Source organism: Callorhinchus milii, unplaced genomic scaffold (assembly GCF_018977255.1).
Source record: "Callorhinchus milii isolate IMCB2004 unplaced genomic scaffold, IMCB_Cmil_1.0 Scaffold3, whole genome shotgun sequence".
NCBI classification, from domain to species: Eukaryota; Metazoa; Chordata; class Chondrichthyes; order Chimaeriformes; family Callorhinchidae; genus Callorhinchus; species Callorhinchus milii.
This window is the reverse complement of record NW_024704744.1, coordinates 89277960-89301740: the sequence shown is the minus strand read 5'-3', so window position 1 is coordinate 89301740 and position 23781 is coordinate 89277960. Positions and strand designations below refer to the sequence as shown.

General features: G+C 44.4%; 1 protein-coding gene across 4 annotated transcripts in view; it reads right to left on the bottom strand.

Annotated features, from left to right (window-relative positions):
• Positions 1-23781, bottom strand: part of kif6 (kinesin family member 6) — a 190353-nt gene that overhangs the window by 48465 nt on the left and 118107 nt on the right. For all 4 annotated transcript variants that reach the window (XM_007910407.2, XM_007910408.2, XM_007910409.2 and 1 more), the window contains one exon: positions 21999-22054. In XM_007910407.2, the coding sequence (XP_007908598.1) occupies positions 21999-22054 (56 nt within the window). The remainder of the gene's footprint in view (positions 1-21998; positions 22055-23781) is intronic.

Sequence of the window (23781 nt, the reverse complement as noted above, 5' to 3'; positions counted from 1 at the left end):
GAAGGAAAACTTATTGGCGTTTTAAGGGCTAATTTTAATTTTCAGCCAGTGATGCCACTCTATATGAGAGGCCGTAAACTCCCCCTTGCCTTAGCTTGTAAGATCATCTTGCTTAATATGAAGACTGCACAGAATCCTGGAGTTGTTTGAAATTCAGTCTTAATTTAGTCAACAATTTTCAGCATTTTTTTATTCGCCCACAATATATACAGTCAATTCACTTTGCAGTATATTCTGTGAAGAGCTTTGAGACATCTCGAATATGTGATAAGGTACTGTAACAAATGCAAGGATTATTATTATAGTTCTTAAAAAGAACGTGCTTCCAAAATAAGATTGAATTGAAGAATTTCCCTGAATAGTCAATGAAGAAACAATTGGTGAAATATTATAACATCTTTTCAGACTGGAACAATAACAATGGATCAATGTGATCCAAATTTGTTAACAAAAGTTCCATGTCTGGGAGGAAAACATTTGTAGTCTTTTTGACAAACTTATTGTGAAACTAGTTACAATAATTTTAACCCTGCCGCCTTGCCTTCAAAACCTCCCTTGAGCCCTATCTTTTTGACTGTGTTGCTGGTCACAACACCCCCAGCCCCCCACCGCCACCACCATGCCTTGAACTCCCAAACTAATGTGTCATCTTTGATACGTCATGCCGATGTGAAACATGCTATAACTGTAAAGTGTTGTTGTAACTATAATAATTACTCTTGCATTTGACACTAAAGCTTTAAAGATGGATCAGGTCTAATATGTTTCTCCAAAACTTCTTTCAAACCAAAGCTTTTATTTGTAAACTATTCTATTTCACAAATCTATTGCTGAGCAGGCTGGTACTTGGCTTGCTCCCAGACAATACCAATGTTATCTGTAGTGGGCTATTAGAAGGAACTAAGTTGTGCCTCTTGACCTCTTCCCGTCTCCCCAAAGATGCTTGAGATATAACTTTAGCAACAATCCAAACTATATTGGACCCTCTATGGCACTGGCATTAGAATTCTGATGCTCCGAATGTTTCCATTGTTGTTTCTGAATACATCGATGGAGACATTAAGCAATGTTTCCCCACGTGTACTTCTTTTAATCCCATTTCAGATAATTATATTAACTGTGTCCTTTGGTAAGAAAGGTTTTGTTCCCTTGCTGTAATTACATGTTCAGCTGTATATTTTGTTTTTCAATTCCCACCAGCATGAGTTTATATATTGACCCCAGAAAGCCCTGCTCTATTGCTGACAGCCACATATTAGTAACCACATCAGTATGTTGCTTCAGGTATTTTCCTCTGTTTACCTGGAAATAAGTAGCAACCCAGTTGTTAGTCGATTGGTGGATCGTATTTCCGGGGGTGATAATCCCTTTTAAAAAAAATAACACTGTGGTCACTCAGTCCATGACTGTTTGTGGGACACTGCTGTGTGCAATTGGCTGCCACGATTCGCCCACAATATAGACAGTATATTCTGTGAAGTGCTTTGAGAGGTCTTGAAGACGTGATAAGATGTTGCATCAAATGCAAGGATTATTTTTATCACAGGATATATTCTAAAGTGTAGTGGCTGTGTATTTTGTAAGCGAATTGGCTGCCTGTTCACTTACAAAATACACAGTCACTACAATTTACAGTATATCCTGTGAAGCGCATTGAGATGTTCTAACAATGTGGCAAGACTCTACTTCAAATGCAAGGAATATTATTATTGCAAAAATTTTCCAAAATTGTGCACAATCTTAAATTTTAAGCTAATGGCCTCTAGAGGGGACTGAGAATTAAATTTTATATCACCATTTTTATTATAAGTTGTTACTTCATTTTTTTAATAATATATTTAATATTGTGGTACACAAATTACTTAATTTTACAGTATTTCCTGTGAAGCGTTTTTGGATGTCCGCTCGATATGAAAGGGGCTATACCAAAAGTGTAACTATTATTGTGAATATAACAGAAGGGCCATTAACCAACAATGACCTTAAGGGAGTATTTCTATCTGGGGTTTCTGCTGACATTTATAATAAATAAATTACTATTGTCTTCTGCCATATATCACCATATTTCATCTACAAGAAATCTTAAATGGTTAAGCAAAATACTGTAACTCTCTAGTCATGCTGTTACTTTGTGGCCAGGTCACATTCCATGAACGTAATTGGCCAGTCTGACTTTTACATTACTTACAGCCTTCCACTGTCAGTTCCTTGTAGTTTAAATGCTCAGACCAAGGTCTGGGTTAGTTTAGTGTGAACCCCTCGCTGTTTGATCAGCCAGACTTATTAGCTATCCCCAGTGAGTCTCACTGTTTGGAATTTTTCATGGCAGTCCCTGACCTTTTGGATTAGTCAGTCCTGAAGCTCTATCCCAATGATTGACGCATCAAACCAACGCATATTTGTGCTGCTAAAATTGTGCTCTCTCTTACCTCCCTTTTCACTCTGTCAGTACATCTAATAACATTTTCCTTTTTCAAATGTTCCATCTGTGCCCCCTATCAGAAAGTGTTGAGATAAGCACGATCTCATTGAATCTGAGCTGGCAACAAGGGAATAAGCCAGTTGGGTATTGTGCAGGTGAACACGGCAGTATATTTGCATCAGCAAAGTCCCTCAAACAGCTTTGAAGTGAATGACCAACTTTACCTGGGGGATTGTTGGCCAGGACACCATGGAATCTTTAGCTTCCACCTGAACAGACAGGTGGGACCTCAGTTTAATGTCTCATCCAAAGGATGGCACCTCTTGATAATACAGCGCTGTAGCAGCACTGCACAGACCTGCCATCCTAAACTGTCAGCTCCTGACATGCTTCTCTTCACTCTGCAATATAATTCCTGTCAAAAAAAATCATACCTTAAGACTTCTGGTGAAAACTAATGTAGTTGCCAAGATACGTGTACTTAGTTTTGTTCAGCTTGAGCTGGGGAATAAGTTTATTTCTGGTAAGGTAAGTTACACTCTCCCTCCTCTCTCTCTCTCCCCCACTCTCTCCCAAGTGTGGGTCACTATCTTCTGTGGTAGGAGCCGGCGGTTGGTTGCTCAGGACATGGTTGGTAAGAGATGAGTTTGCCTTCCTGACAAACTGCAATAAAGGCTCTGGGCACTGAGTCTACCCAACTGCCGGCTCCTGCCGCTGCTCTGGGAGGAAGTTTACCATGGAGGGAGTGGAAGTTGGGATGTTGGATATGGTCTTGGGTCGGATAATCACCCGCCAGTCGGGTGCAGCCCTGGGCCGCCTGTTGGATCACGCGGATCTACAATATCTAGTCTCTTTAGAATTTTAAAAACCACAATCATATTGCACCTCAACCTTCTCTTCTCCAGTATGAACATGCGTAGTTTATCTAATCACTCCTCGTAGTCCAGTCCCTACATCCCCTCAATCATTTTGGTTGCCCTCCTCTGTGTCCTCTCAATCACAGCAATATCTTTTTTATATTGGGGTGACCAGAAGTGCTGTCACACCAGTGTTTTATAAAGTGGCAGGATTACCCTACTTTTTCTGCTCAATATTGCCCTTTTAATGCAGCCTGGCATCTGATTTGCTTTACCCACTGCTACTGAGCTCACGCTGCTGAAACCCTGGTCCACGTCTTTGTCACCTCAAGGCTGGACTATGGGAACTCTCTCCTCGCCGCCTTCCCGGCACTTCCCTCCACAAGCTGCAGGTCATTCAGAACTCTGCAGCTCATGTACTGTCCCGCACCAGGCTTCGGGACCACATCACTCCCACCCTCGCTCGCCTCCACTGGCTCCCCATCCCCCAGAGGATCGAATTCAAGATCCTCATCCTCACCTACAAGGCCATTCACGGCCTCGCTCCCTCCTCTCTCTCTGACCTACTATCCCCCTACCTACCCACCCGTACCCTCCGTTCCTCTGGCTCCGGTCTGCTCCACATCCCCCGCCCCAACCGCCCTGCCATCGGTGGCCGGGCCTTCAGCCTCTCAGCCCCGAGGCTCTGAAACTCTATCCCCCAGTGCCTTCGCCGCCTCCTCCCTTTCCTCCTTCAAGGCCGGTCTCAAGACCTTTCTCTTTGACAGTGCCTTCAGCTCCCCTCTCGACTCTCTACCCCCTCCTCGCCCCCTCCCTTCCCTCCCCTCACCCTGACCATTTCAGGGTTGGGTCTGCTCGGGTCCTGACCCAACTGTCCAGTCCTGTAGCTCAGTGGTTAGAGCACTCGCTTTGCAAGCGAGAGACCTGAGTTCAATTCCAGGCGGAGGGCGAAACCTTGGGCAAGTTTCCTTACTCCACACAGAGCCTAATAATAATCCCTCCAAAACCAAAACCAATAATAAATTGGTCATTTTCAATCTACGACTGTTTGTGAGACATTGCTGTGCGCAATTGGCTGCCGCATTCGCCCACAAATGTACGTCAATTCACTTCATAGTGTGTTCTGTGAAGCGCTTTGGGACGTCCTCCCGACGTGAAAAGCGCTATATCAAATGCAAGGATTATTATTATTATTTGGGACGTCCTCCCAACGTGAAAGGCGCTCTATAAATGGAATCTTGTTGTTGTTGTTGTTGAGCATTGTTGCGAGAGCTTCAATTTACTATCAATCAGGACCCCCAGGTGCTTTTCATTTTCCATACAAATTATTTACTTTCTATTTAAATAATAGTCCTTCCTGGATTTTTTGTCCCCATGTAAAACACTTTGTATTTCTCTACATTGAATTTCATCCATTATCGATCTGCCCAATTCCCAAGTATGTTCAAGTAACTTCATGTAACCAATGGGATTTTAATCCCAATCCCCTGTTCTTTTATAATCCTTGCATTTGATATAGCGCTTTTCACGTCAGGAGGACGTCCCAAAGCGCTTCACAGAACACACTGTAAAGTGAATTGACTGTATATTTGTGGGCGAACGCGGCAGCCAATTGCGCACAGCAGTGTCCCACAAACAGTCGTGGATTGAAGTAACCAATTTATTATTTTTTTTGAAGGAATTATTACCCCTGGAAAAGTGATTCCCCCAATCGACTAACAACCGGACTCCTACTTATTGCTAGGTAAGCAGAGGCATGTGGAGTAAGGAAACTTGCCCAGCATTTCGCCCTGCCCGGGAATCAAACCCAGGTCTCTCGCTTGCGAGGCGAGTGCTCTAACCACTGAGCTACAGGACTCCATAGTCCTTTTCCCATGTCTTTTAATATTCTTTCTCAAGCATCTATCTAATTTCCTTCTGAATGCTGTATGGAATCAGCTTCAACTGCCATTTATCGTAAAGGAGTTCCCAAATTCCCATATCCTGCTGTATAAACAAAGATTCTTCTAATTCTCACTATTTTTCTTCTGGTGATAATCCTCAGTTTTTACCCTATTGTTTACTAATTCACCGACCAGTGAAAATTAGTTTCCCTCAATTTACCCTCTCAGAAACAAAATATATTTGAAAACCTCTACTGATTCCCCTGAACCTTTCCTGTTTCAGCAAAACAGTTCCAACTTTGTAACAGAGCAATGTATTTATCTGAGTTATAAATTTCAGATAAAAGTTGTTTATTTAACTTGTAAACATCACTATGTCAAACAAATGAATTTGATATATTGTATGTACGACAACTGTGCTCACATAATCTGCATTTTCAATGCTCGTTTTGAGTCTATATTCAAACCCTTGAATGGAACAAATTCTAGTTACAAAATACTTTTTTAAAATCTCCACGCCTAATAATAATCCCTCCAAAACAAAACAATAACAAATTGGTCATTTTCAATCCACGACTGTTTGTGGGACATTGCTGTGCGCAATTGGCTGCCTCGCTTCGCCCACAATTATACGGTCAATTCACTTTACAGCATATTCTGTGAAGCGCTTTGAGACGTCTAGAAGTCGTGAAAAGCACTATATCAAATGAAAGGATTATTATTAATATTTTTCTCTTCAAAGCCAACAATTCATATTGAGATATAATAGTGCACAAGCACGAATCAGCAGCTTCTAGGTGTCAATTCGTCATTTGTGAGCCTTGAGGGTATATGTAAGGTATTTGACATGTAGGGCGAAAACAGCCGAGACATTTCCTCATACACATATATTTCCAGTAAAAAGGGGTGGGCGGGGAATGGTAACTGGATAGTGATCAGGAGCAGATTTGTTTTTCTCCCTCATACAAGCTAAGTGAGGTTGGCTCGTTCTCACTGGTTCTCTTTGCTGTACACCACAGACAGACACAGTACATGGTTGATCCTCAGTGAGGCTCGCTCACTGGTGGCACAACACACAATACAGTGAGACAGGTATGTTACTGTTCCACAGCATGGCTCACTCATGCACTAACACACTGTATTACAGCACACAGAAACGGTTCCTCATCTGAGACCATAATTATATCGTCTATCGTTATTTCGGTTTCAACTAAAGAACGGGGAAGAATAAAATAAAACAATTAATGTGTGATGCATTGTTTTGGTTTCCCTAATGCTTTGACAGTGACTTTGAAAAAAGGAAATATTATCCTGGGCTGATCTTATGTCGCTGTCAGAGGTTATTCCCCAATGGTGATGTTGTTCTGTGTTTTTCGGCTGTCAACTCTTTCGCCAGGAAACCTTACCAGTTTCAACAATCTACACCTTGTGCGAGTTGATCTTCTGAAAGGTCTCCAGTGGAGCGTAACTTGCTGGTGGCCCAAAGGTGTCATACACAATATTTGTGAAGCTCAGCTGCGCTGATAATACAGTGTGAAGTTATGGGGTAGGAATGAAACATCCCTCATTGCCACACGATGACAGAAAGAAGAATTTTACAATGAAGGCGGTTTTACTTGGAACCATTGAATGAAACTACCATTTTAGGGAAAAAGTTGTCAGATGGAGAAACATGAGGAGGAGAAAATGAGAAAAATCACACTAGGAATGTGGAACATTCCACAAAATATGCTGCACTTGACAGCACCAGGACCAGAAATTAGCTTTTGTACAATGTTTTTGTCTGACTTCTCTGCAGCTCATTTCTCCAGCATTTTCAGTTTTTATTTCAGACTGCAGCATTTGTGTTTTATTCCTTCTAATTGTAGATACTCTGCATATTAGACATACATTTGCTTTTTCGATTTGATATCAGAAGTACTCTGCATATTAGACATACATTTGCTTACATCGATTTAATATCAGATACATAATAGCCCATTTTACAATAATAATCCTTATATTTCATTAAGCACTTACAATAAATATAATAATAATCCTTGCATTTGATATAGCGCTCTTCACATCTTCTAGACATCTCAAAACGCTTCACAGAATATACCGTAAAGTGAATTGACTGTATATTTATGGGTGAAACGTGGCAGCCAATTGCGCACAGCAGTGTCCCACAAACAGTCGTGGATTGAAGTGACCAAATTTTTTTTATATAAAAAAATGTTTTCTTCTTGAGGGTTTATTATCAGGCATGTGGAGTAAGGAAACTTGCCCATGGTTTCGTCTTGCTGGGAATCAAACTCAGGTCTCTCGCTTGTGAGGTGAGTGCTCTACAACAACAACAAGATTACAGTTGTTTAGTGCCTTTCACGTCGGGAGGATGTCCCAAGGCACTGGACAGTGTACAGCATTTCAGAACCGAACTGGGGTCAGGGTGGAGCAGGGAGGGGAGGGGAAGGGGGGTGACCAATGGCATGGTCGAAGAGGAGGGTCTTGAGGTGGGATTTGAAGGAGGCTAAGGAGGGGGCGAGGCGGAGTGATTGCGGGATGGAGTTTCAGAGATTGGGGGCAGAGTGGCTGAAGGCTCTCCCGCCAATGGTGGGGCGGGTGGGTCGAGGGACGTGGAGCAGGCCAGAGCCGGCTGAGCTGAGGGAGTGGGCGGGTTGGTAGGGGATTAGGAAGTCACAGAGATAGGGTGGTGCGAGACCATTGAGGGCTTTGTAGGTGAGGACCAGGGTTTTAAACTGGATCCTCTGAAGGATAGGGAGCCAATGGAGTCGGGCGAGAAGGGGGAGATAGGGTCACAGAGCTTGGTGCGGGAGAGGTCACGGGCCGCAGAGTTTGGGATTATCTGCAGCCTGTGGAGGGAAGAGTTGGGAAGGCCGACAAGCAGGGCGTTTGCATAGTGGAGCCTAGAGGTGATGAAGGCATGAACAAGAGTTTCAGCGGCCTGAGGGGTGAGGTAGTGGTGGAGTCGGGCGATGTTACGAAGGTGAGGGAAGGCAGAGCAGGTCGTGGCTTGGAAGTGGGGAAGAAAAGGCAGTTGAGAGTCGAACAAGACACCGAGGTTCCTGACTGGCTGGTGAGTTGAAGTGTGCAACCATGGAGGTTGATACTGCCAGAGCCTGAGGTGCAGAGGCGCTGGCGCGAGTCAATCAGGAGGGCCTCAGTCTTGTTCACATTCAACTGTAGGAAATTTGCCCTCATCCAGGACTTGATGTCGGACAGTGGTCCTGGAGTTGGAGGCAGAAAGATAAAGTTGGGTGTCATCCACATACATCTGACCCCATGTCTGCAGATGATGTCACCAAGGGGGATCATGTAGATATTAAAGAGGAGAGGGCCAAGGACAGAGCCCTGGGGGACGCCAGACATGACAGTGCAGGGGCTGGAGGAGAAACCGTTAGAGGCAACAAAGTAGAGACAGTGAGAGAGATAGGAATCGAACCAGGCAAGGGCAGGTCCGCAAAGATTAAGTAAGGATTGGAGGCGGTGGTATGAGGATGGAGTGGTCGACAGTGTCGAAGGCGGCAGAGAGGTCGAGGGCGACAAGGAGGCAGAGGGAGCCCTGATCACAGATGTTCAGAATGTCATCAGTGACTTTGACCAGGGCTGTTTCCGTGCTGTGGGCGGCGCGGAAGCCGGATTGGAGGGGTTCAAAGAGGGAAGGGCGAGAGAGAAAGGAGCGGAGCTGCGACCGACGACTCGTTCCAGGATCTTGGAGAGGAATGGGAGGTTAGAGATGGGGCGGTAGCTGGAGAGTAGGGATGGGTCCAGGGAAGGTTTTTTCAGGATGGGGGTGATGACGGCTGTTTTTAGGGGGGGATTGGAACTGAACCGGTTGACAAGGAAAGGTTGATGACGTCGGACAGGAGAGGGGCCAGAAGATGGAGCTGGGAGATGAGGAGAGAGGTGGGGATGGGATCGAGGGAGCAGGTGATGGGTTTGAGTTTGCTAACAATCGCGGAGGGAGGAGGGAGAAATAGGGTCAAAGGAGCATAGGGGGAGATGGGTGGGCGGTGGGTCATGAAGGAGAGGTGATGTGGGGGTGGCTGTGGACGGGGCAGAGGTGGAGGAACGTATCCCCTCGATTTTGGTTTCGAGGAAATTCAGCATCTCCTCGCAGTTGGAGTTTGAGCAGAGGATGGGCGAGGTATGGGAAGGTGGACGGAGGAGACTTGTTGTGGTGGCAAAGAGAAGCCTGGGGTTGTCCTTTGCCTCCAAGATAACCTTGGAGTAGAAGGAGGATTTGGCAGAGGCAAGAGCGCAGCGGTAGGTCTTCATGTGGTGAAGCCAGATCTGCCGATGGACTGTTAGTTTGGAATTGGTCCAGGCACGTTTAGCAGCTCGAGGGAACGGAGGGAAGTGCCTTGAGGGAACGGAGATGGCTGGTGTACTAGGGAGATTTATGGGAGTATGAGGCAGTACGGGAGGTGAAGGGGGCAAGGGAGAGCAGAATGGAAGAGAGCTACAGGACTCCACTATAAAATTGAGTTGTCTCAAGGTGCTTTATAGGTAACTGATTGCAAGTGCATTGAATGTTTATTCGCAGGCAAATACTGCAGTCAATTTAGGTACAGCCCATAAAGTGAATGGTCCACGAAAAGCCATGAAGTGAATGACCATTGTTTATCTGGAGACCAGGACAGGAAGTCGAAACCTCAGTTTAACATCCCATTTAAACATGTAATATTTCCACACTGAGAATCAGCCTGGACTGAATGAGATCAAGTTCAGCGACCGGCTATCTGGCCAGTGTGAAATTCCAATATAATCATTCAATGAAATTTTTTTTCTTTTGTTGTTCAGCCGGGGTTCTGACACATGCGGAAACTCATCACCATACTTAAGAGCATGAACACCAAGCTGAGATTTCCATGCCTCCCACCTACACATGGAAATCCCAGAGATAGATTGTTGGAATGGAATGTACACTCTCTCCCTGGAGGGATGTATTCTTGCTTATCTAATTTTGGAAAGTATTAGGCCAGATTGGTAAGAGCCAAGACTTGGGGTCCCCAGAGTGTGTGTTGGGTATTGCTGGAGTCTAACCAGCTAAAAATGCATAGCTTGCCATTGATACTGCTGTCTGACAAGCTTTCCCACTGCTTGTCCAGCTAGGACCACCCTATCCATTGGGGTTTTGTCTTGCCGGGTTAACAGGAGCTGAGTGGGATGACTCCCTGGCCCCAATAACTTGTCTGTCCTTCCAGGTACTGCCAACGAGCCAACCTGGCTGTGCTGTCATCAGCAGTGCCCTGAAATACTGCGGGCATGCCTGGCTCACAGAGGGCTAGCTTGATTCCGACATTCCATTGCCAGGCATATCACAGGAAGACGGTGGCAATGCTCTCACAAATTTAATGCTTAGCTGTATTGCCCACCAGGAAGCTCGCAGGGAGTTCCTTATACCTACCGTCCTCCTAGTGAGGTTCAAACCCGTGCTCGTCAGATGTTGAATGACCAACTAGTGACTATCCTCCTTAGAGGGGATGTAAGTGGTGTTTCCTTGGAGCTGAACTGGCTCCAAGGTGACCTGCCTGGCAATGGAATGTGGGAATTGAGCCAGCCGTCTGTGGAGGTCTCTAGTCCTTTCCTGAGCCAGGCGGGTCCGCAGTATTCCAGGGCACTACTGATGACTGAATGAGAGATTTGCTTGTGTTAGGAAGCAACATCTGATAGAGCCTCAAATTGATGTTCTTGTNAAAAAATTGAATCACTTCATCATGATAAAAACTTTTGTATAAATTCAGCAAGTGTTTTCCCACCATCAATGGACAATTGTACATCTAACCCACATCGAATGCATCATTGTTCAGCTAACCTATCCATCCAACTTTCCAAAGGACTCCTTTGATACACCTGACTCATCATCTAATAACCCTGAATCCTTTTCATTTAATTTAATTTCCAGGAACTTGTCTAGACTGTCCATCCAATAAAAAAAACTCACTGCATTAGCTGACAAAGCTCAGAGTAAAAGGTAAAAGAGCAAGAGAGAACACGATAGAAGAAAGAGAAAGAGGGAAGGAGGGAGCGAGCACATTTTAATTGGAAACAGATTCTTCATATCAAAGCAAGCTACCATTCAAGTGTTACCAGAATCTGATAATTGAAAATCTGATATACTTGGAATTCTGGAAATATGTCACTGTCACCTGATTAGATTAAAAAGACCACAATTCAAACAAATTTACAAAAAAACCTTTTGTAAAACCTTGCTCATGTAGGCTTGTGGTTTGGCTGCTCCGCCAAAACAAATACATTTGAATTTTACTTTTTTTGCAGACTTTCATGCGAGCTTAATGAGCCAAGAAATTAGCGAAGAAGAATCTGAAAACTTTAAATAATTCTGGACTGGCAGCGCATGGGATGAAATGCAGGGGCAGCACTGCACCAACAGAAGCATGGGAACAAGTGGGGATCATATTAGAGCTTGAAACAAACTTTCACCAAGGTTTCATACTATAAAGAAGCTGCACGCTCACTCGTGTCCAGGATGGCCATGAATTTTGTCTGTAATTCTTTTGAAGTGTATTTTAACTTTAAAAAACACACTGCATTTCAGATCCTTCTTGGGGGCTCCCTGTTCTATGCATCGCTTCTCACGTAGGAAAATTGTTCCTGGGTACCCTCCGAAACTCAGGAGACCACACTTGGCAGTTGCACAACAGTAATCTGGATTAATTTATAGTCTTTTTGTACTTTTCTCTGCACCACTGCATAAGCAACTGACTATGTGACTATGTGAGAATTAAAACACAAATAGCTAAGAACGTCTTTAGAAAAAATGTCTGGGCTAGCGACAAATGGATAAAGATTCATAGAAATGGCTGTTATCGAATCGGACTTCACTGCCCTTTCAGGCAGATCATTCCAAATTCGAACAACTTGCTGAGTGAAAAAATTTCCTCTAACCGCCCCTCTGGTTCTTTTGGTAGATATCTTAAGACTGTGACCACGAGTCACAGACACAACTACCAGCGGAAACAGGTTTTCCCTATCTAGCCTGTCGAAACCTTTCATGATCTTGAAGACCTCTATCAGGTCCCCGCGTAACCTTCTCTGCTCTAATGGGAAAAGTCCTAACTTTTCCAGCCTGTCCTCATAGCTAAGGTTCCCATTCCTGGTATCATTCTCGTGAATCTCCTCTGCACCCTTTCCAGTGCCTTAATCTCCTTCCTGAGGTAAGGTGCCCAGAACTGGACGCAGTACTCCAGCTGAGGCCTAACCAGTGTTTTGTACAGATTAACCATAACCTCCCTACTCTTATACTCTATGCCCCTACTAATGAAGCTCAGTACACTAAATGCCTTTTTTACTGCCTTATCTACCTGCCCTGAGTGACCAAATTATTATTATTATTTTTGAAGGAATTATTACCCGTCATCGACTAACAACCGGGTTCCTACTTACTGCTAGGTAAACACAGGTATGTGGAGTAAGGAAACTTGGCAAATATTTCGCCCTGCCGGGGAATCGAGCCCAGGTCTCTCGTTTGCGAGGCGAGTGCTCTAACATTACGTTACAGAACTCCACTCTAATCCCAATCCTCTCTTTTATATGGTTTCTATTCAAATTATTTGCTTCACTAAATAATTTAATAAGTAATGATTTAACTGAATAAAATTAAAGTTAATGGCTAAATTGACAAATGATATGAGTTGTATATCCTCAGATAATCTGTCAATGTAGCCACAACTTTGACTATAAATCAGCCAAAATTGTAGGCAAAATCAGTGGTTACATTAACAAATTATCTGAGTTTGTTTTCCCTCTCACATGCAGTGCCTGCTCTTTGTTTCTCTCATGCAATTCTATTTTGCATCAGCTGCAATCTGGCTCTGACACCAGTCATGATCAATTAGAGGAAGGTATGTGTGTATGGATGAATTAGGCCCTGAGCAAATACTCCTAATACATGCTATATGCAAGGTAACAATTCCTGTGAATCTACTGCTGGTCAGAATTATGTCCGTAATAATAATCCTTACAGTTGGCATAGCGCTTTTTACGTCGGACGGATCTCCCAAAGCGCTTTATAGGACAAACTGTAAAGTGCAGTGACNTTTTTTTGTGGGCAAACTGCACTGCACGTCTAAGTGTACTTTTCAATATCCATATATCTATAGTGGATATTGGGTTTCTTTCACTCTATCACTCTATCATATCACAGACATCGTCAACCTGTCCCTCTCCTCTGGCTCCGTTCCCATTCCCTTAAAAACTGCCACCATCACTCCCACCTTGAAAAAACCCTCCCTTGATGCGTCGCAGCTATCGAGCTACCGGCCCATCTCCAACCTCCCCTTCCTGTCCAAGGTCCTGGAACGAGTTGTCGCCTCCCAGCTGCGCTCTTTCCTCTCCACCCACTCATTATTCGAACCCCTTCAGTCGGGTTTCCGTGCTGCCCATAACACAGAAACTGCCCTGGTCAAGGTCACCAATGCCATCCTGACCATCTGTGACCAGGGCTCCCTCTGCCTCCTCGTCCTCCTCGACCGGCAGCATTCGATACGGTCGACCATGCTATCCTCCTCCACCGCTTGTCCTCCCACCTCAACCTTCAAGACACTGTCCTTGAGTGGTTTAGGTCGTACCTCTCCCACCGTCTTCACTATGTTTCCACGAATGGCTTTTCCTCCAGCCCCCGCACTGTCTGGTGCGGTGTCCCTCAGGGCTCTGTCCTCGGTCGCCTCCTCTCACCCTCTATATGCTCCCCCTCAGTGACATCATCCGCAGACATGGGGTTAACTTCCACATGTATGCGGATGACACCCAACTCTACCTTTCCTCCTCTACCCTCAACTCCACGACCACCGATGTCCTGACAGCTGCCTGTCCGACATCGAGTCCTGGACGAGAGACAACGTTCAGCTCAACGTGCGCAAAACTGAGGCCCTCCTGATTGGCTCACGTCAGCGCCTCCGCACCTCAGGCGCTGACAGCATCAGCATCCAAGGCTGCACTCTCCACCTCTCAAAGCAGTCAGGAACCTCGGCGATTTGTTCGACCCTGAGCTGTCCTTTCTCCCTCATATCCGCGCCACAACTGGCACCGCCTTCCATAACCTCCGGAATATCGCCAGACTATGGCACTACCTCACCCCTCACGCTGATGAAACCCTGGTCCACGCCTTTGTCACCTCAAGGCTGGACTATGGGAACTCTCTCCTCGCCGCCTTCCCGGCACCTCCCTCCACAAGCTGCAGGTCATTCAGAACTCTGCAGCTCGTGTAGTGTCCCGCACCAGGCTTCGGGACCACATCACTCCCACCCTCGCTCGCCTCCACTGGCTCCCCATCCCCCAGAGGATCGAATTCAAGATCCTCATCCTCACCTACAAGGCCATTCACGGCCTCGCTCCCTCCTACCTCTCTGACATACTATCCCCCTACCTACCTGCCCGTACCCTCCGTTCCTCTGGCTCCGGTCTGCTCCACATCCCCCGCCCCAACCGCCCTACCATCGGTGGTCGGGCCTTCAGCCTCTCAGCCCCGAGGCTTTGGAACTCTATCCCCCAGTGCCTTCGCCGCTTCCTCCCTTTCCTCCTTCAAGGCCGGTCTCAAGACCTTTCTCTTTGACCGAGCCTTCGGCTCCTCTCTCGACTCTCTACCCCCTCCTCTCTCCCTCCGTTCCCTCCCCTCACCCTGACCATTTCCCCCCTCCTCGCTCCCTCCCTTCCCTCCCCTCACCCTGACCATTTCCCCCCTGCTCGGGTCCTGACCCAACTGTACAGCGCCTTGGGACGTCCTCCCGACGTGAAAGGCGCTCTATAAATGGAATCTTGGCTTGGTGTTGGAAAGGGGAAGATGGAGGGAGAAGCTATATCAGTGCTTAGGTCAGATAGCATTGTTGATGCTGGGAGCCAAAATTCATTTGCTCATCGTATGTCAGAGGAACGAAGCAACCAGACAAAATGGCACATGTCTTCCACACAAACATCCGCTGTCTGCTAAGCAAACATGTCATCAAGCACCCACATTACCTTTAGCAATATGTGCACTGTACTTGAAGAAAGAATCATATCCGGTGTTAAACCGAGCAATACACAGGTTGGAATAAGAATAGCAATCCAACACTTGCACTTCTGCTAGTTACATAAACCAGTTTTAAGACATGTTTACCTAAAAATTCATTTTTAAATGGAGCATCAAGTGGAAACGGCATGAAAATGAGTGACTTGTCATTGTGGTGTCTGCTTTTCAAGTCAAGTCTGCTAAATAAAAGTGGTTGGGGGAGACACTTTTAAGGTCCTCAATAAAATTGGAGAGCATGTCTTATATTCAATAGATTTTCTGTTATTTAGGCCACTCATAATGATATATGTAACATATTGTCCTGGGTTTGTCTGTGCCTGTAACATAACATAATCAACCAAGACTCCTTCAAAATGCAAGAATCCCACTTTGTGTTATCCTAACTAAAGTATAGTGTGAAGCTGTTGGAAGCATATTAAAATTAATACTTATTGAATTCAACAACAACTCATTTTTATACAGCACCTTTCATAGATATATACTTTAAAGTGGTTTACAGAGATGGAGTGGTAACCCAAGATGAGTGGGAGATGGGTGGGTGGAGGTGGAGGGGAGAGAGGGAAGGAAGTGGTTGATGACCAAAGCTGCAGGGAGAAAAAAGTAGGTTTTTAGAAGGCTTTGAAAGTGGAGAGGTAGGACACAAGGGAGGGGCCTTTATGGATAGTTCCAGTGAGCAGGGGCAAACTGAAGGCCCAGATCAGGTAAATGGAGCAAGCTAGAGTGAACAGAATGGGGGGAGTAGGCAGTAGAATAGGACCGTAGCAGATCAAAGAGGTGGGTTGGGGCAAGGACATGGAGCCTCTGAAAAAATTAGAACAAGGATCTTAAAGTCAATCCAGTAGAGCCTGGTGAGGATTGAGTGATGGGATTGTGGAGCCTGATATGCAAAAGGATATTGAGTGTGGAGTACTGGATGATCTGAAGCTTGTGGAAGGTGGAGTTGGAAAGGCCGGCAAGGATGGCATTGTTGAAATAAAATTTGGAGGTGATGAAGGTATGGGTTAAGGTTTTGGTTATGTTGGGGATGGAAGTGGACAATTTTGTGAACCTGGAGGAAAGAGATTAGGTCTCAGAACAGAAAAATCCACGTAATACAATTGCTAAGGGAGTGTTGGGGAGTTATTTAATAAGCACATCCAAACCTGATCAGAAAATGGACCGCACAGACACGTCTTTGCCAAAGAAAAAAAACTTTCTTTGACTTAATAAGCTTGGGATTTTCTATAAGTATTTACATCTTGGTGAAAATTTTATATAGTGTTTATACTGTATTGACTGAATGGACAGTCAGTTTCTTTTTAAAAAGTAACCATCATCCTGGAGAAGAATGGTTCTGGAAGGGAGAAGCATTGGGACATACTGCTGGAAACATTGTGGACATGCCCTACACACTACACACAACAGTTTGAATGTTCAAACTCTCCTTTACGTGTTCAAAATTGGATTCTAGGTAAATTCCAGGTCTCTTTTGAAAAATCCCTGCCCTCCGTGCACTTTCATTTTGAGTTTTTCCTTAAGTTTTTTAAAATAATCAAACACATTTTTGAGTCCTGTAGCTTAGTGGATAGAGCACTTGCCTCACAAGCGAGAGGACCTGGGTTCGATTTCCAGGCAGGGCGAAACGTTGGGCAAGTTTTCTTACTTCACACGCCTCTATTTACCTACCAGTAAGTAGGAACCTGGTTGTTAGTCAACTGACGGGTCACTTTTCCGAAAGTAATGATCCCTTCAAATTTAAAAAAAGTTGGTCATTCAATCCATGAATGTTTGTGGGACACTGCTGCCGTATTTCACCCACAGAATATACAGTCAATTCGCTTTACAGCATTGCTTACTGTGAAGTGAAATAACTGCATATTCACTGCTTACAGTGTGAGCAAAGAGCCCAGCAACGTGAGGAGGGAACTGAGTGAGGTGGAACAGAGTGAGATTTCTGTTAAGGAATGTGGTGAGAGTAGGAATTCGGTGCAGAGGGGGGGAAAGAGGTGCTTAATATAAAATATATAATATTTATATTAAAATAATATAAAACATGTCTGGGAATATTGCAGGGCAGCTGAGACCTGTTGCATGCACAGTGTGTGTCATGTGGGAACTCCAGGATGCTTTGTGTGCCCTGGAAGTGTAGGAAGTGCCTCCGGCTGCTTGAGCTTAAGCTCAGGGTTTCTGAGCTTGAGGAGAGGTTGGTATCACTACGAGGCACCAGCTTACGGGAGACTGAGGAGTTCACGGATCGAACATTTCAGGAGGTGGTCACCCCACAGCCACAGAGGGTTCAGAAGGAGAGTGAATGAGTGAGTGGGTGACTACCCGGCAGGTTAGGAAGAGGGGACGGGCAGTGCAGAAATCCCCTAAGAGTGTGACACTCACAAACCGGTTTGGTCACAAACTGTACTGGTCAGGATGATGACACCTCTGGGGAGGGGAATCAAAAGCAAATGGATGCACAGGGAAGAGTGTCAATGCAATTGTCATTGGGGACACAATGGTGAAAGGAGTAGACAGGCATTTCTGCAACCAAAGACATGACTCTCACCTTTAAGGCCATCCACGGCCTTGCCCCCATCTACCTCTCTGACGTGCTGACTCCCTACCAACCTACCCGCTCCCTCTGTTCAGCGGGCTCCGGCCTGCTCCATGTCTCCCGCTCGACCCGCCCTCGTGGCCGGGCTTTCAGCCTCTCTGCGCCCACACTCTGGAACTCCATCCCATGGTCCCTTCGCATCGCTTCCTCCCTTGCCTCCTTCAAGGCCGGTCTCAAGACCCTTCTCTTCGACCGTGGCTTTGATCTCCCTCCAACTCTCTGCCTTCCCTCACCCCTACACCACCCCTCCCCCATGCTTGGGCCCCGACACCTGACTGTTCAGCGCTGTGGGACGTCCTCCCAACGTGAAAGGTGCTCTCTAAACGTAATTTTGTTGTTGTTGTTGTATGTTGCCTCCCTGGTGCCAGGGTTGAAGACATCATGGAGCGGGTGTAAAACATTCTACAGGGGGAAGGGAAACATCCAGAAGTCGTGGTCTATGTTGGGATCCATGATGTAGGGAAAAAAATGGCTGAGATCCTACAGGGAGAATATCAGAAGCTAGGAAAAAAGTTAAAGAGTAGGATCTCAAAGGTGGTGATCTCTGGATACTCCCAGTGCCTCATGCAAGTGAGTATCAAAACAGCCGATCAAACACATGAATGCATGGCTGGAGAAATGGTGCCGAAAGGAGGACTTCAGGTTCCTGGATCATTGGGACCAGTTCTGGGGCAGGTGGGCCTGTACAAGGTGGATGGTTGCACCTGAACAGGGCTGGGACCAATGTCCTCGCAGGGAGGTTAACTGTGCTGTGGGGAAGGCTTTAAACTAATTTTGCAGCATCAGAGAGGACAAACAAGTTACATAGAGGGCTGGGAGAGATGAACAGCAATGTAGTCAGGAATAATAATAATAATAATAATAATAATAATAATAATAATAATAATAATCCTTGCATTTGATATAGCGCTTTTCACGTCGGGAGGACGTCCCAAAGCGCTTCACAGAACACACTGTAAAGTGAATTGACTGTATGTTTGTGGGCGAACGCGGCAGCCAATTGTGCACAGCAATGTCCCACAAACAGTCGTAGATTGAAAATGACCAATTTATTATTGTTTTTAGTTTTGGAGGGATTATTATTAGGCTCTGTGTGGAGTAAGGAAACTTGTCCAAGGTTTCGCCCTGTGCCTGGAATTGAACTCAGGTCTCTCACTTGCAAAGCGAGTGCTCTAACCACTGAGCTACAGGACTCCACATGAATAATACTCTACAGGAATAATCCAGAACAAGGGATTAGACAGGGGAGAAATGCAGAACAGACTGAGTCGGTCTTGGAGTGCTTGTGTGTAAATGCACGGAGTGTGACTAATAAGGTTGGTGAGCTTCAGGCTCAAGTTGCCACATGGAGTTATGATGTAGTGGAAATAACGAAGACCTGGCTCAAACAAGGGCAGGAATAGGAGCTGAATATTCCTGGCTAGAATGTATTCAGGAGGGATAGGGAAGGAAAAGAATGAGGGGGGGGGGATGCGGCAATGTTGATTAAAGACACGGTTATGGACTGGAAAGGGACGATGTGCTAGAGGGTCCAAAAACAGAAATAATTTGGTTAGAGTTAAGGAGCAGAAAAGGAGCTGTTACTCTGTCAGGTGTATACTATAGACCACCAAATAGTGGGAAGGAGATAGATGAGCAAATCTGCAAGCGGATTTCAGAAAGATGCAAAACCAATAGAGATAATGGGGAACTTCAATTATCCTAACATAGGCTGGCAAAATAACAGTGTAAAGGCAAGGAGGGGGAAGGATTCCTGAAATGTGTGCAGGATAATTTTTTGGATTAGTATGTATGCAAGTTCTGGGCACCACACTTTAGGAAGGATGTCAAAGCATTGAAGAGGGTGCAAAGGAAATTTACCAGGATGGTACCAGGAATGAGGGATTTCAGTTATCAGGAGAGGTGAGAGAAGCTGGGATTATTCTCCTTGGAGCAGAAAAGGTTAAGAGGAGACTTAATAGAGGTTTTCAAAATTATGAGGGGATTCGATAGGGTAAACAAGGAGAAACTATTTCCACTGGCGGGTCAGTTGATAACCCGAAGACACCATAAAATAGTTGTTAAAAAAACACAGAGGGGAGGTGAGGAGAATTTTTTCACACAGTAAATTGTTCGGATCTGGAATGCATTGCCTGAAAGGATGGTGGAAGCCGATTCAACATCAACTTTTAAGAGAGAAGTAGATAATCATTTGGGGAGGACAAGTTTGTGGGACTATGGGGAGATAGCGATTGAATTGTATAGCTCTTTTCAAAGAGCTGGGAGAGACACGATGAGCCGAATGGCTTCCTTTTGTGTATAATTCTATGAAAGTGCCTACAGAAAGATGGGTAATAGAAGATATTGACATCAACGTACAACACAGTTTCAGTTTTTGTGAGCATTGTCTATCATGGTGATTTAATGAACGCTGATTGAATTTGTTGTAATATACAGGGAGAAACCAATTTATTTAAGTGTGCAACTAGCCGTGATTTTGAGCAGCCATTTGCAGACAGTATCAGTGGAAGTCACCAATTTTCAGTGAAGATTCTATTAAAACGTTCTGTTTACAGATAAAGAACACATTACATCATGAGTCCCAGGACTGTTGTGTTCAGGCACTAATTTAAAAAGATGCTTAATTATCTTGAATACTACAAAAAATCACTCCGGGCACTGGAGAGAATCCACAAATGAAGCAGACAGCTTTCCTCTGAAGTGCAACTATATTTTTTTGCATTTGGTCAGTAATGGAGTCCTGTAGCTCAGTGGTTAGAGCACTTGCCTCACAAGCGAGAGAACTGGGTTCGATTCCTGGCAGGGCGAAACGTTGGGCAAGTTTCCTTACTCCACATGCCTGTTGACCTAGCAGTAAGTAGGAACCTGATTGTTAGTCGATTGGTTGATCGCTTTTCCAGGGGTAATAAATCCTTCAAGAAAATACTAATAATAAATTGGTCACTTCAATCCACGGGTGTTTGTGGGACACTGCTGTGCGCAATTGGCTGCCACGTTTCGCCCACAAAAAATATACAGTCAATTTACTTTGCAGTATATTCTGTGAAGCACTTTGAGATGTCTAGAAGACTTGATAAAGTGCTTTATCAAATGCGAGGAGTAATTATTTATTTTTATCATAGTAATCTTTTCACCAGTTTGCCTAAAGAATGCACTGTCAATCTGGCGCATTTGGCAGCAATCTCGTCTCTGAGTCAGAAGGTTGTGGATTCAAACCCTACATCAGGACTTGGAATTCATATAGTCGAGCAGTGCAGTGCTGGGGTGTGCTGCATTGTTGGAGGTATCGTACTTTGGATGAAATGTTAGCCATGGTCCTGTCTGTGCGTTCAGGTGGCTGTTAAAAATCCAGTGGCATTTTTCGAAGAGAAGAGAGTTTCTCCCTGGGTCATGGCCAACAATCCCCCAAATAAAATCAGTCACTCACTTCATGGCTGTTTGTGGAAAATTGTTGTGCATATATTGGCTGCCACATGCTCCCACAAAATACACAATCACTTCACAGAATATTGTGTGAAGTGCTTTGAAATGTCCTCAGATGTGAAAGGTGCTATATGTTTTGCCCACAAAACATACAATCAAATTCCCTTTATAGTATATTCTGTGAAGCGCTATGAAACGTCTCAAAGAAGTGATAAGGTGCTATATCGAATGCAAGGATTATCATTATTATTATAATATCAAATGCAATGTTTTTTTATTGCAATGCCATATCAACTATGCATCCAAGTATTTAGTGCATGGTGTACATACTCCTGTTGGATATTTGGATCTAAATTGCCGGAGTCATAAAAGGCTTCACAAATAGCAAATCCCAGATTTATTTTAGATGGTCCCTTCGAATTTTGCTCAGAACTAATCTCAGTGTCAACTTCTGCGTATTTCCACAAGAGTCGGCCACGACACATTGGGATTTGATATTTGTGAACCTTTTTGTGACTCCAGATATTTTGATTCTACAAAACAAAGGATCTAAAAGTTACCTATCTTGGACAAGTTATCAGGGCAATAAAAACTAATGGTTAGTGTAGCTGTCCACCCATTTACGATGAAAGATAAACTTGGTTATTATGTTTAAGAAACATACAAGATACCTTATAACAAGTCATCTGCATTGAGCCAATATTGGAAATATCAATACTAATCAATTTTTATTTTCACAGCCCAAGTTGCTAGCACTGTGGCCCCTATGATGTGATGTATTACAGCAGGTACTTACTGATCTTATTCCTTGCCTCATTCACATTTTCTCCAAGTGCTTTGGCTTCAGCAAACCTGGTGAAAACAGTACACACAAAAGACAAGTAGAATGGATCAAAGAGATAGTTATAATGTACCAATATTAAGTATTCACCCCTAGATAAACAACATCTTGTATATTTCTGTATTATCTTGTATTATCTTGTATTAGCTTGTATTAGCTTGTATTATCTCTGATTCCCACTTACAAGGCTTCCTGTCCTCCATTACCTCAGTCAATCTGTGGAAAGCTAATCACCTTTGATGCCTTCCTCACAAGATTGGTTCGGATGAAGAAAGCCTTACGGCTTATTTTAGAAACATAGAAGGAGCCCATTTGGCCCATCAAGGTTCAGAATGGTTGAATGCTCGTCCACAGATAGTCCAGCGAGGTTCATGGTTGAGGAACATGAAGCTGCTGCTTTTAACGGAGTGGAGCAGTGGCCGGGTCGATAGGTTGCAGGAAGTTGCAGAGGCAGGATGGGGTGAGGCTGTGGAGGGATTTGAATGTGAGAATGAGGATCTTGAATTTGATGTTGCAGAGTTCACGAAAAACAGAGTGAGTGGGAGCCCAGATGTAAGTTGAACAACACATGGCGGTTGAATAAAACACCAAGGTTTTGCACCAGCTCCATGAGTTGGAGTGAGGATCCAGGCAGGTCAATGTGGTCAGTGCCTGAAGTGAGGAGGTGCTCTCACTGACATTCAACTGAAGAAAGTTAGAGTTCATGTAGAACTTGATGTCTGACACGCAATTGCTCAGATCGACAATGGTGCTGGGGTAAAGGTAGTTAGTGGCAGAAAGATTGAGTTGGGTAGACTTCTGCCATCTTTTAAAATGTTTAAAAAGATTAGAAGAATGGTAGAGTTTAGCTGCAAAGTGATCCAAGCCTCTTAATCCCAATTCAAAAATGCAATCAAACACAAGATAATAGTACTGGAGCTATAAACCTAAACAAATAAATGAGAACCCAACCAAAGTCCTTACAAGTTTGAAAGCAGAATTAAGATATTCCTTATTAAAACAAGGTCATTGTTAACATCAAACAGGCTCAGAGTTGGTAAACATATGCCCATTTACCAAAAGCCAAGTATCCAATGGACGGAAAGTACCTCGAGTTACAGTGTGCATTACAAATGAATCAGATATAATGAATTTCCCATAGCTTTTTAATGGAAAGATTAAGGACCTTTAATTCTATTTTGCAATAGAATTACAATTGTGGTAATGATAATCTGACCACAATAATTTACAGACATCATTATGCCTGGGATTTAACATAACAGAATCCATGATACATCATGAAAGGTTCTGAATTACAAATATTGTGTAGTTTTAAGTGCAGCTGGCAGCCTGGGATTGAATTACTGATGTGGGGATGAACCCCAGCAGACTAGCTCTGACTACTTTATCATTTCCTCCACTGAACAGAGCATCATTTTTCTTAATATTTTCTATAAGTCTCAGGTAATTGCAGATCTAATTAGTTGACCATGTTAGCTTCCAGCACATTGACTGCCACCACGCCCCAAAACTTTGGAACTCTTTCCCTCAATCCCTCTGTCTTGCCCTCTGCTTAACCATTTTCAGATCATGCCTGAAGACTTTCCTCTTCAGCTGTGCTTATTGTTACCTCCACCCTCGCCCTGGCTCGGCACAAGGCTCCAACAGGGTTAAGCGCTCCAAGATGCTATCTTTCTTGAGTGGCGCTATAAAATTTTTAATTGTTGTTGATTGTCATTTTGCCTTTCTGGGCGAGTAC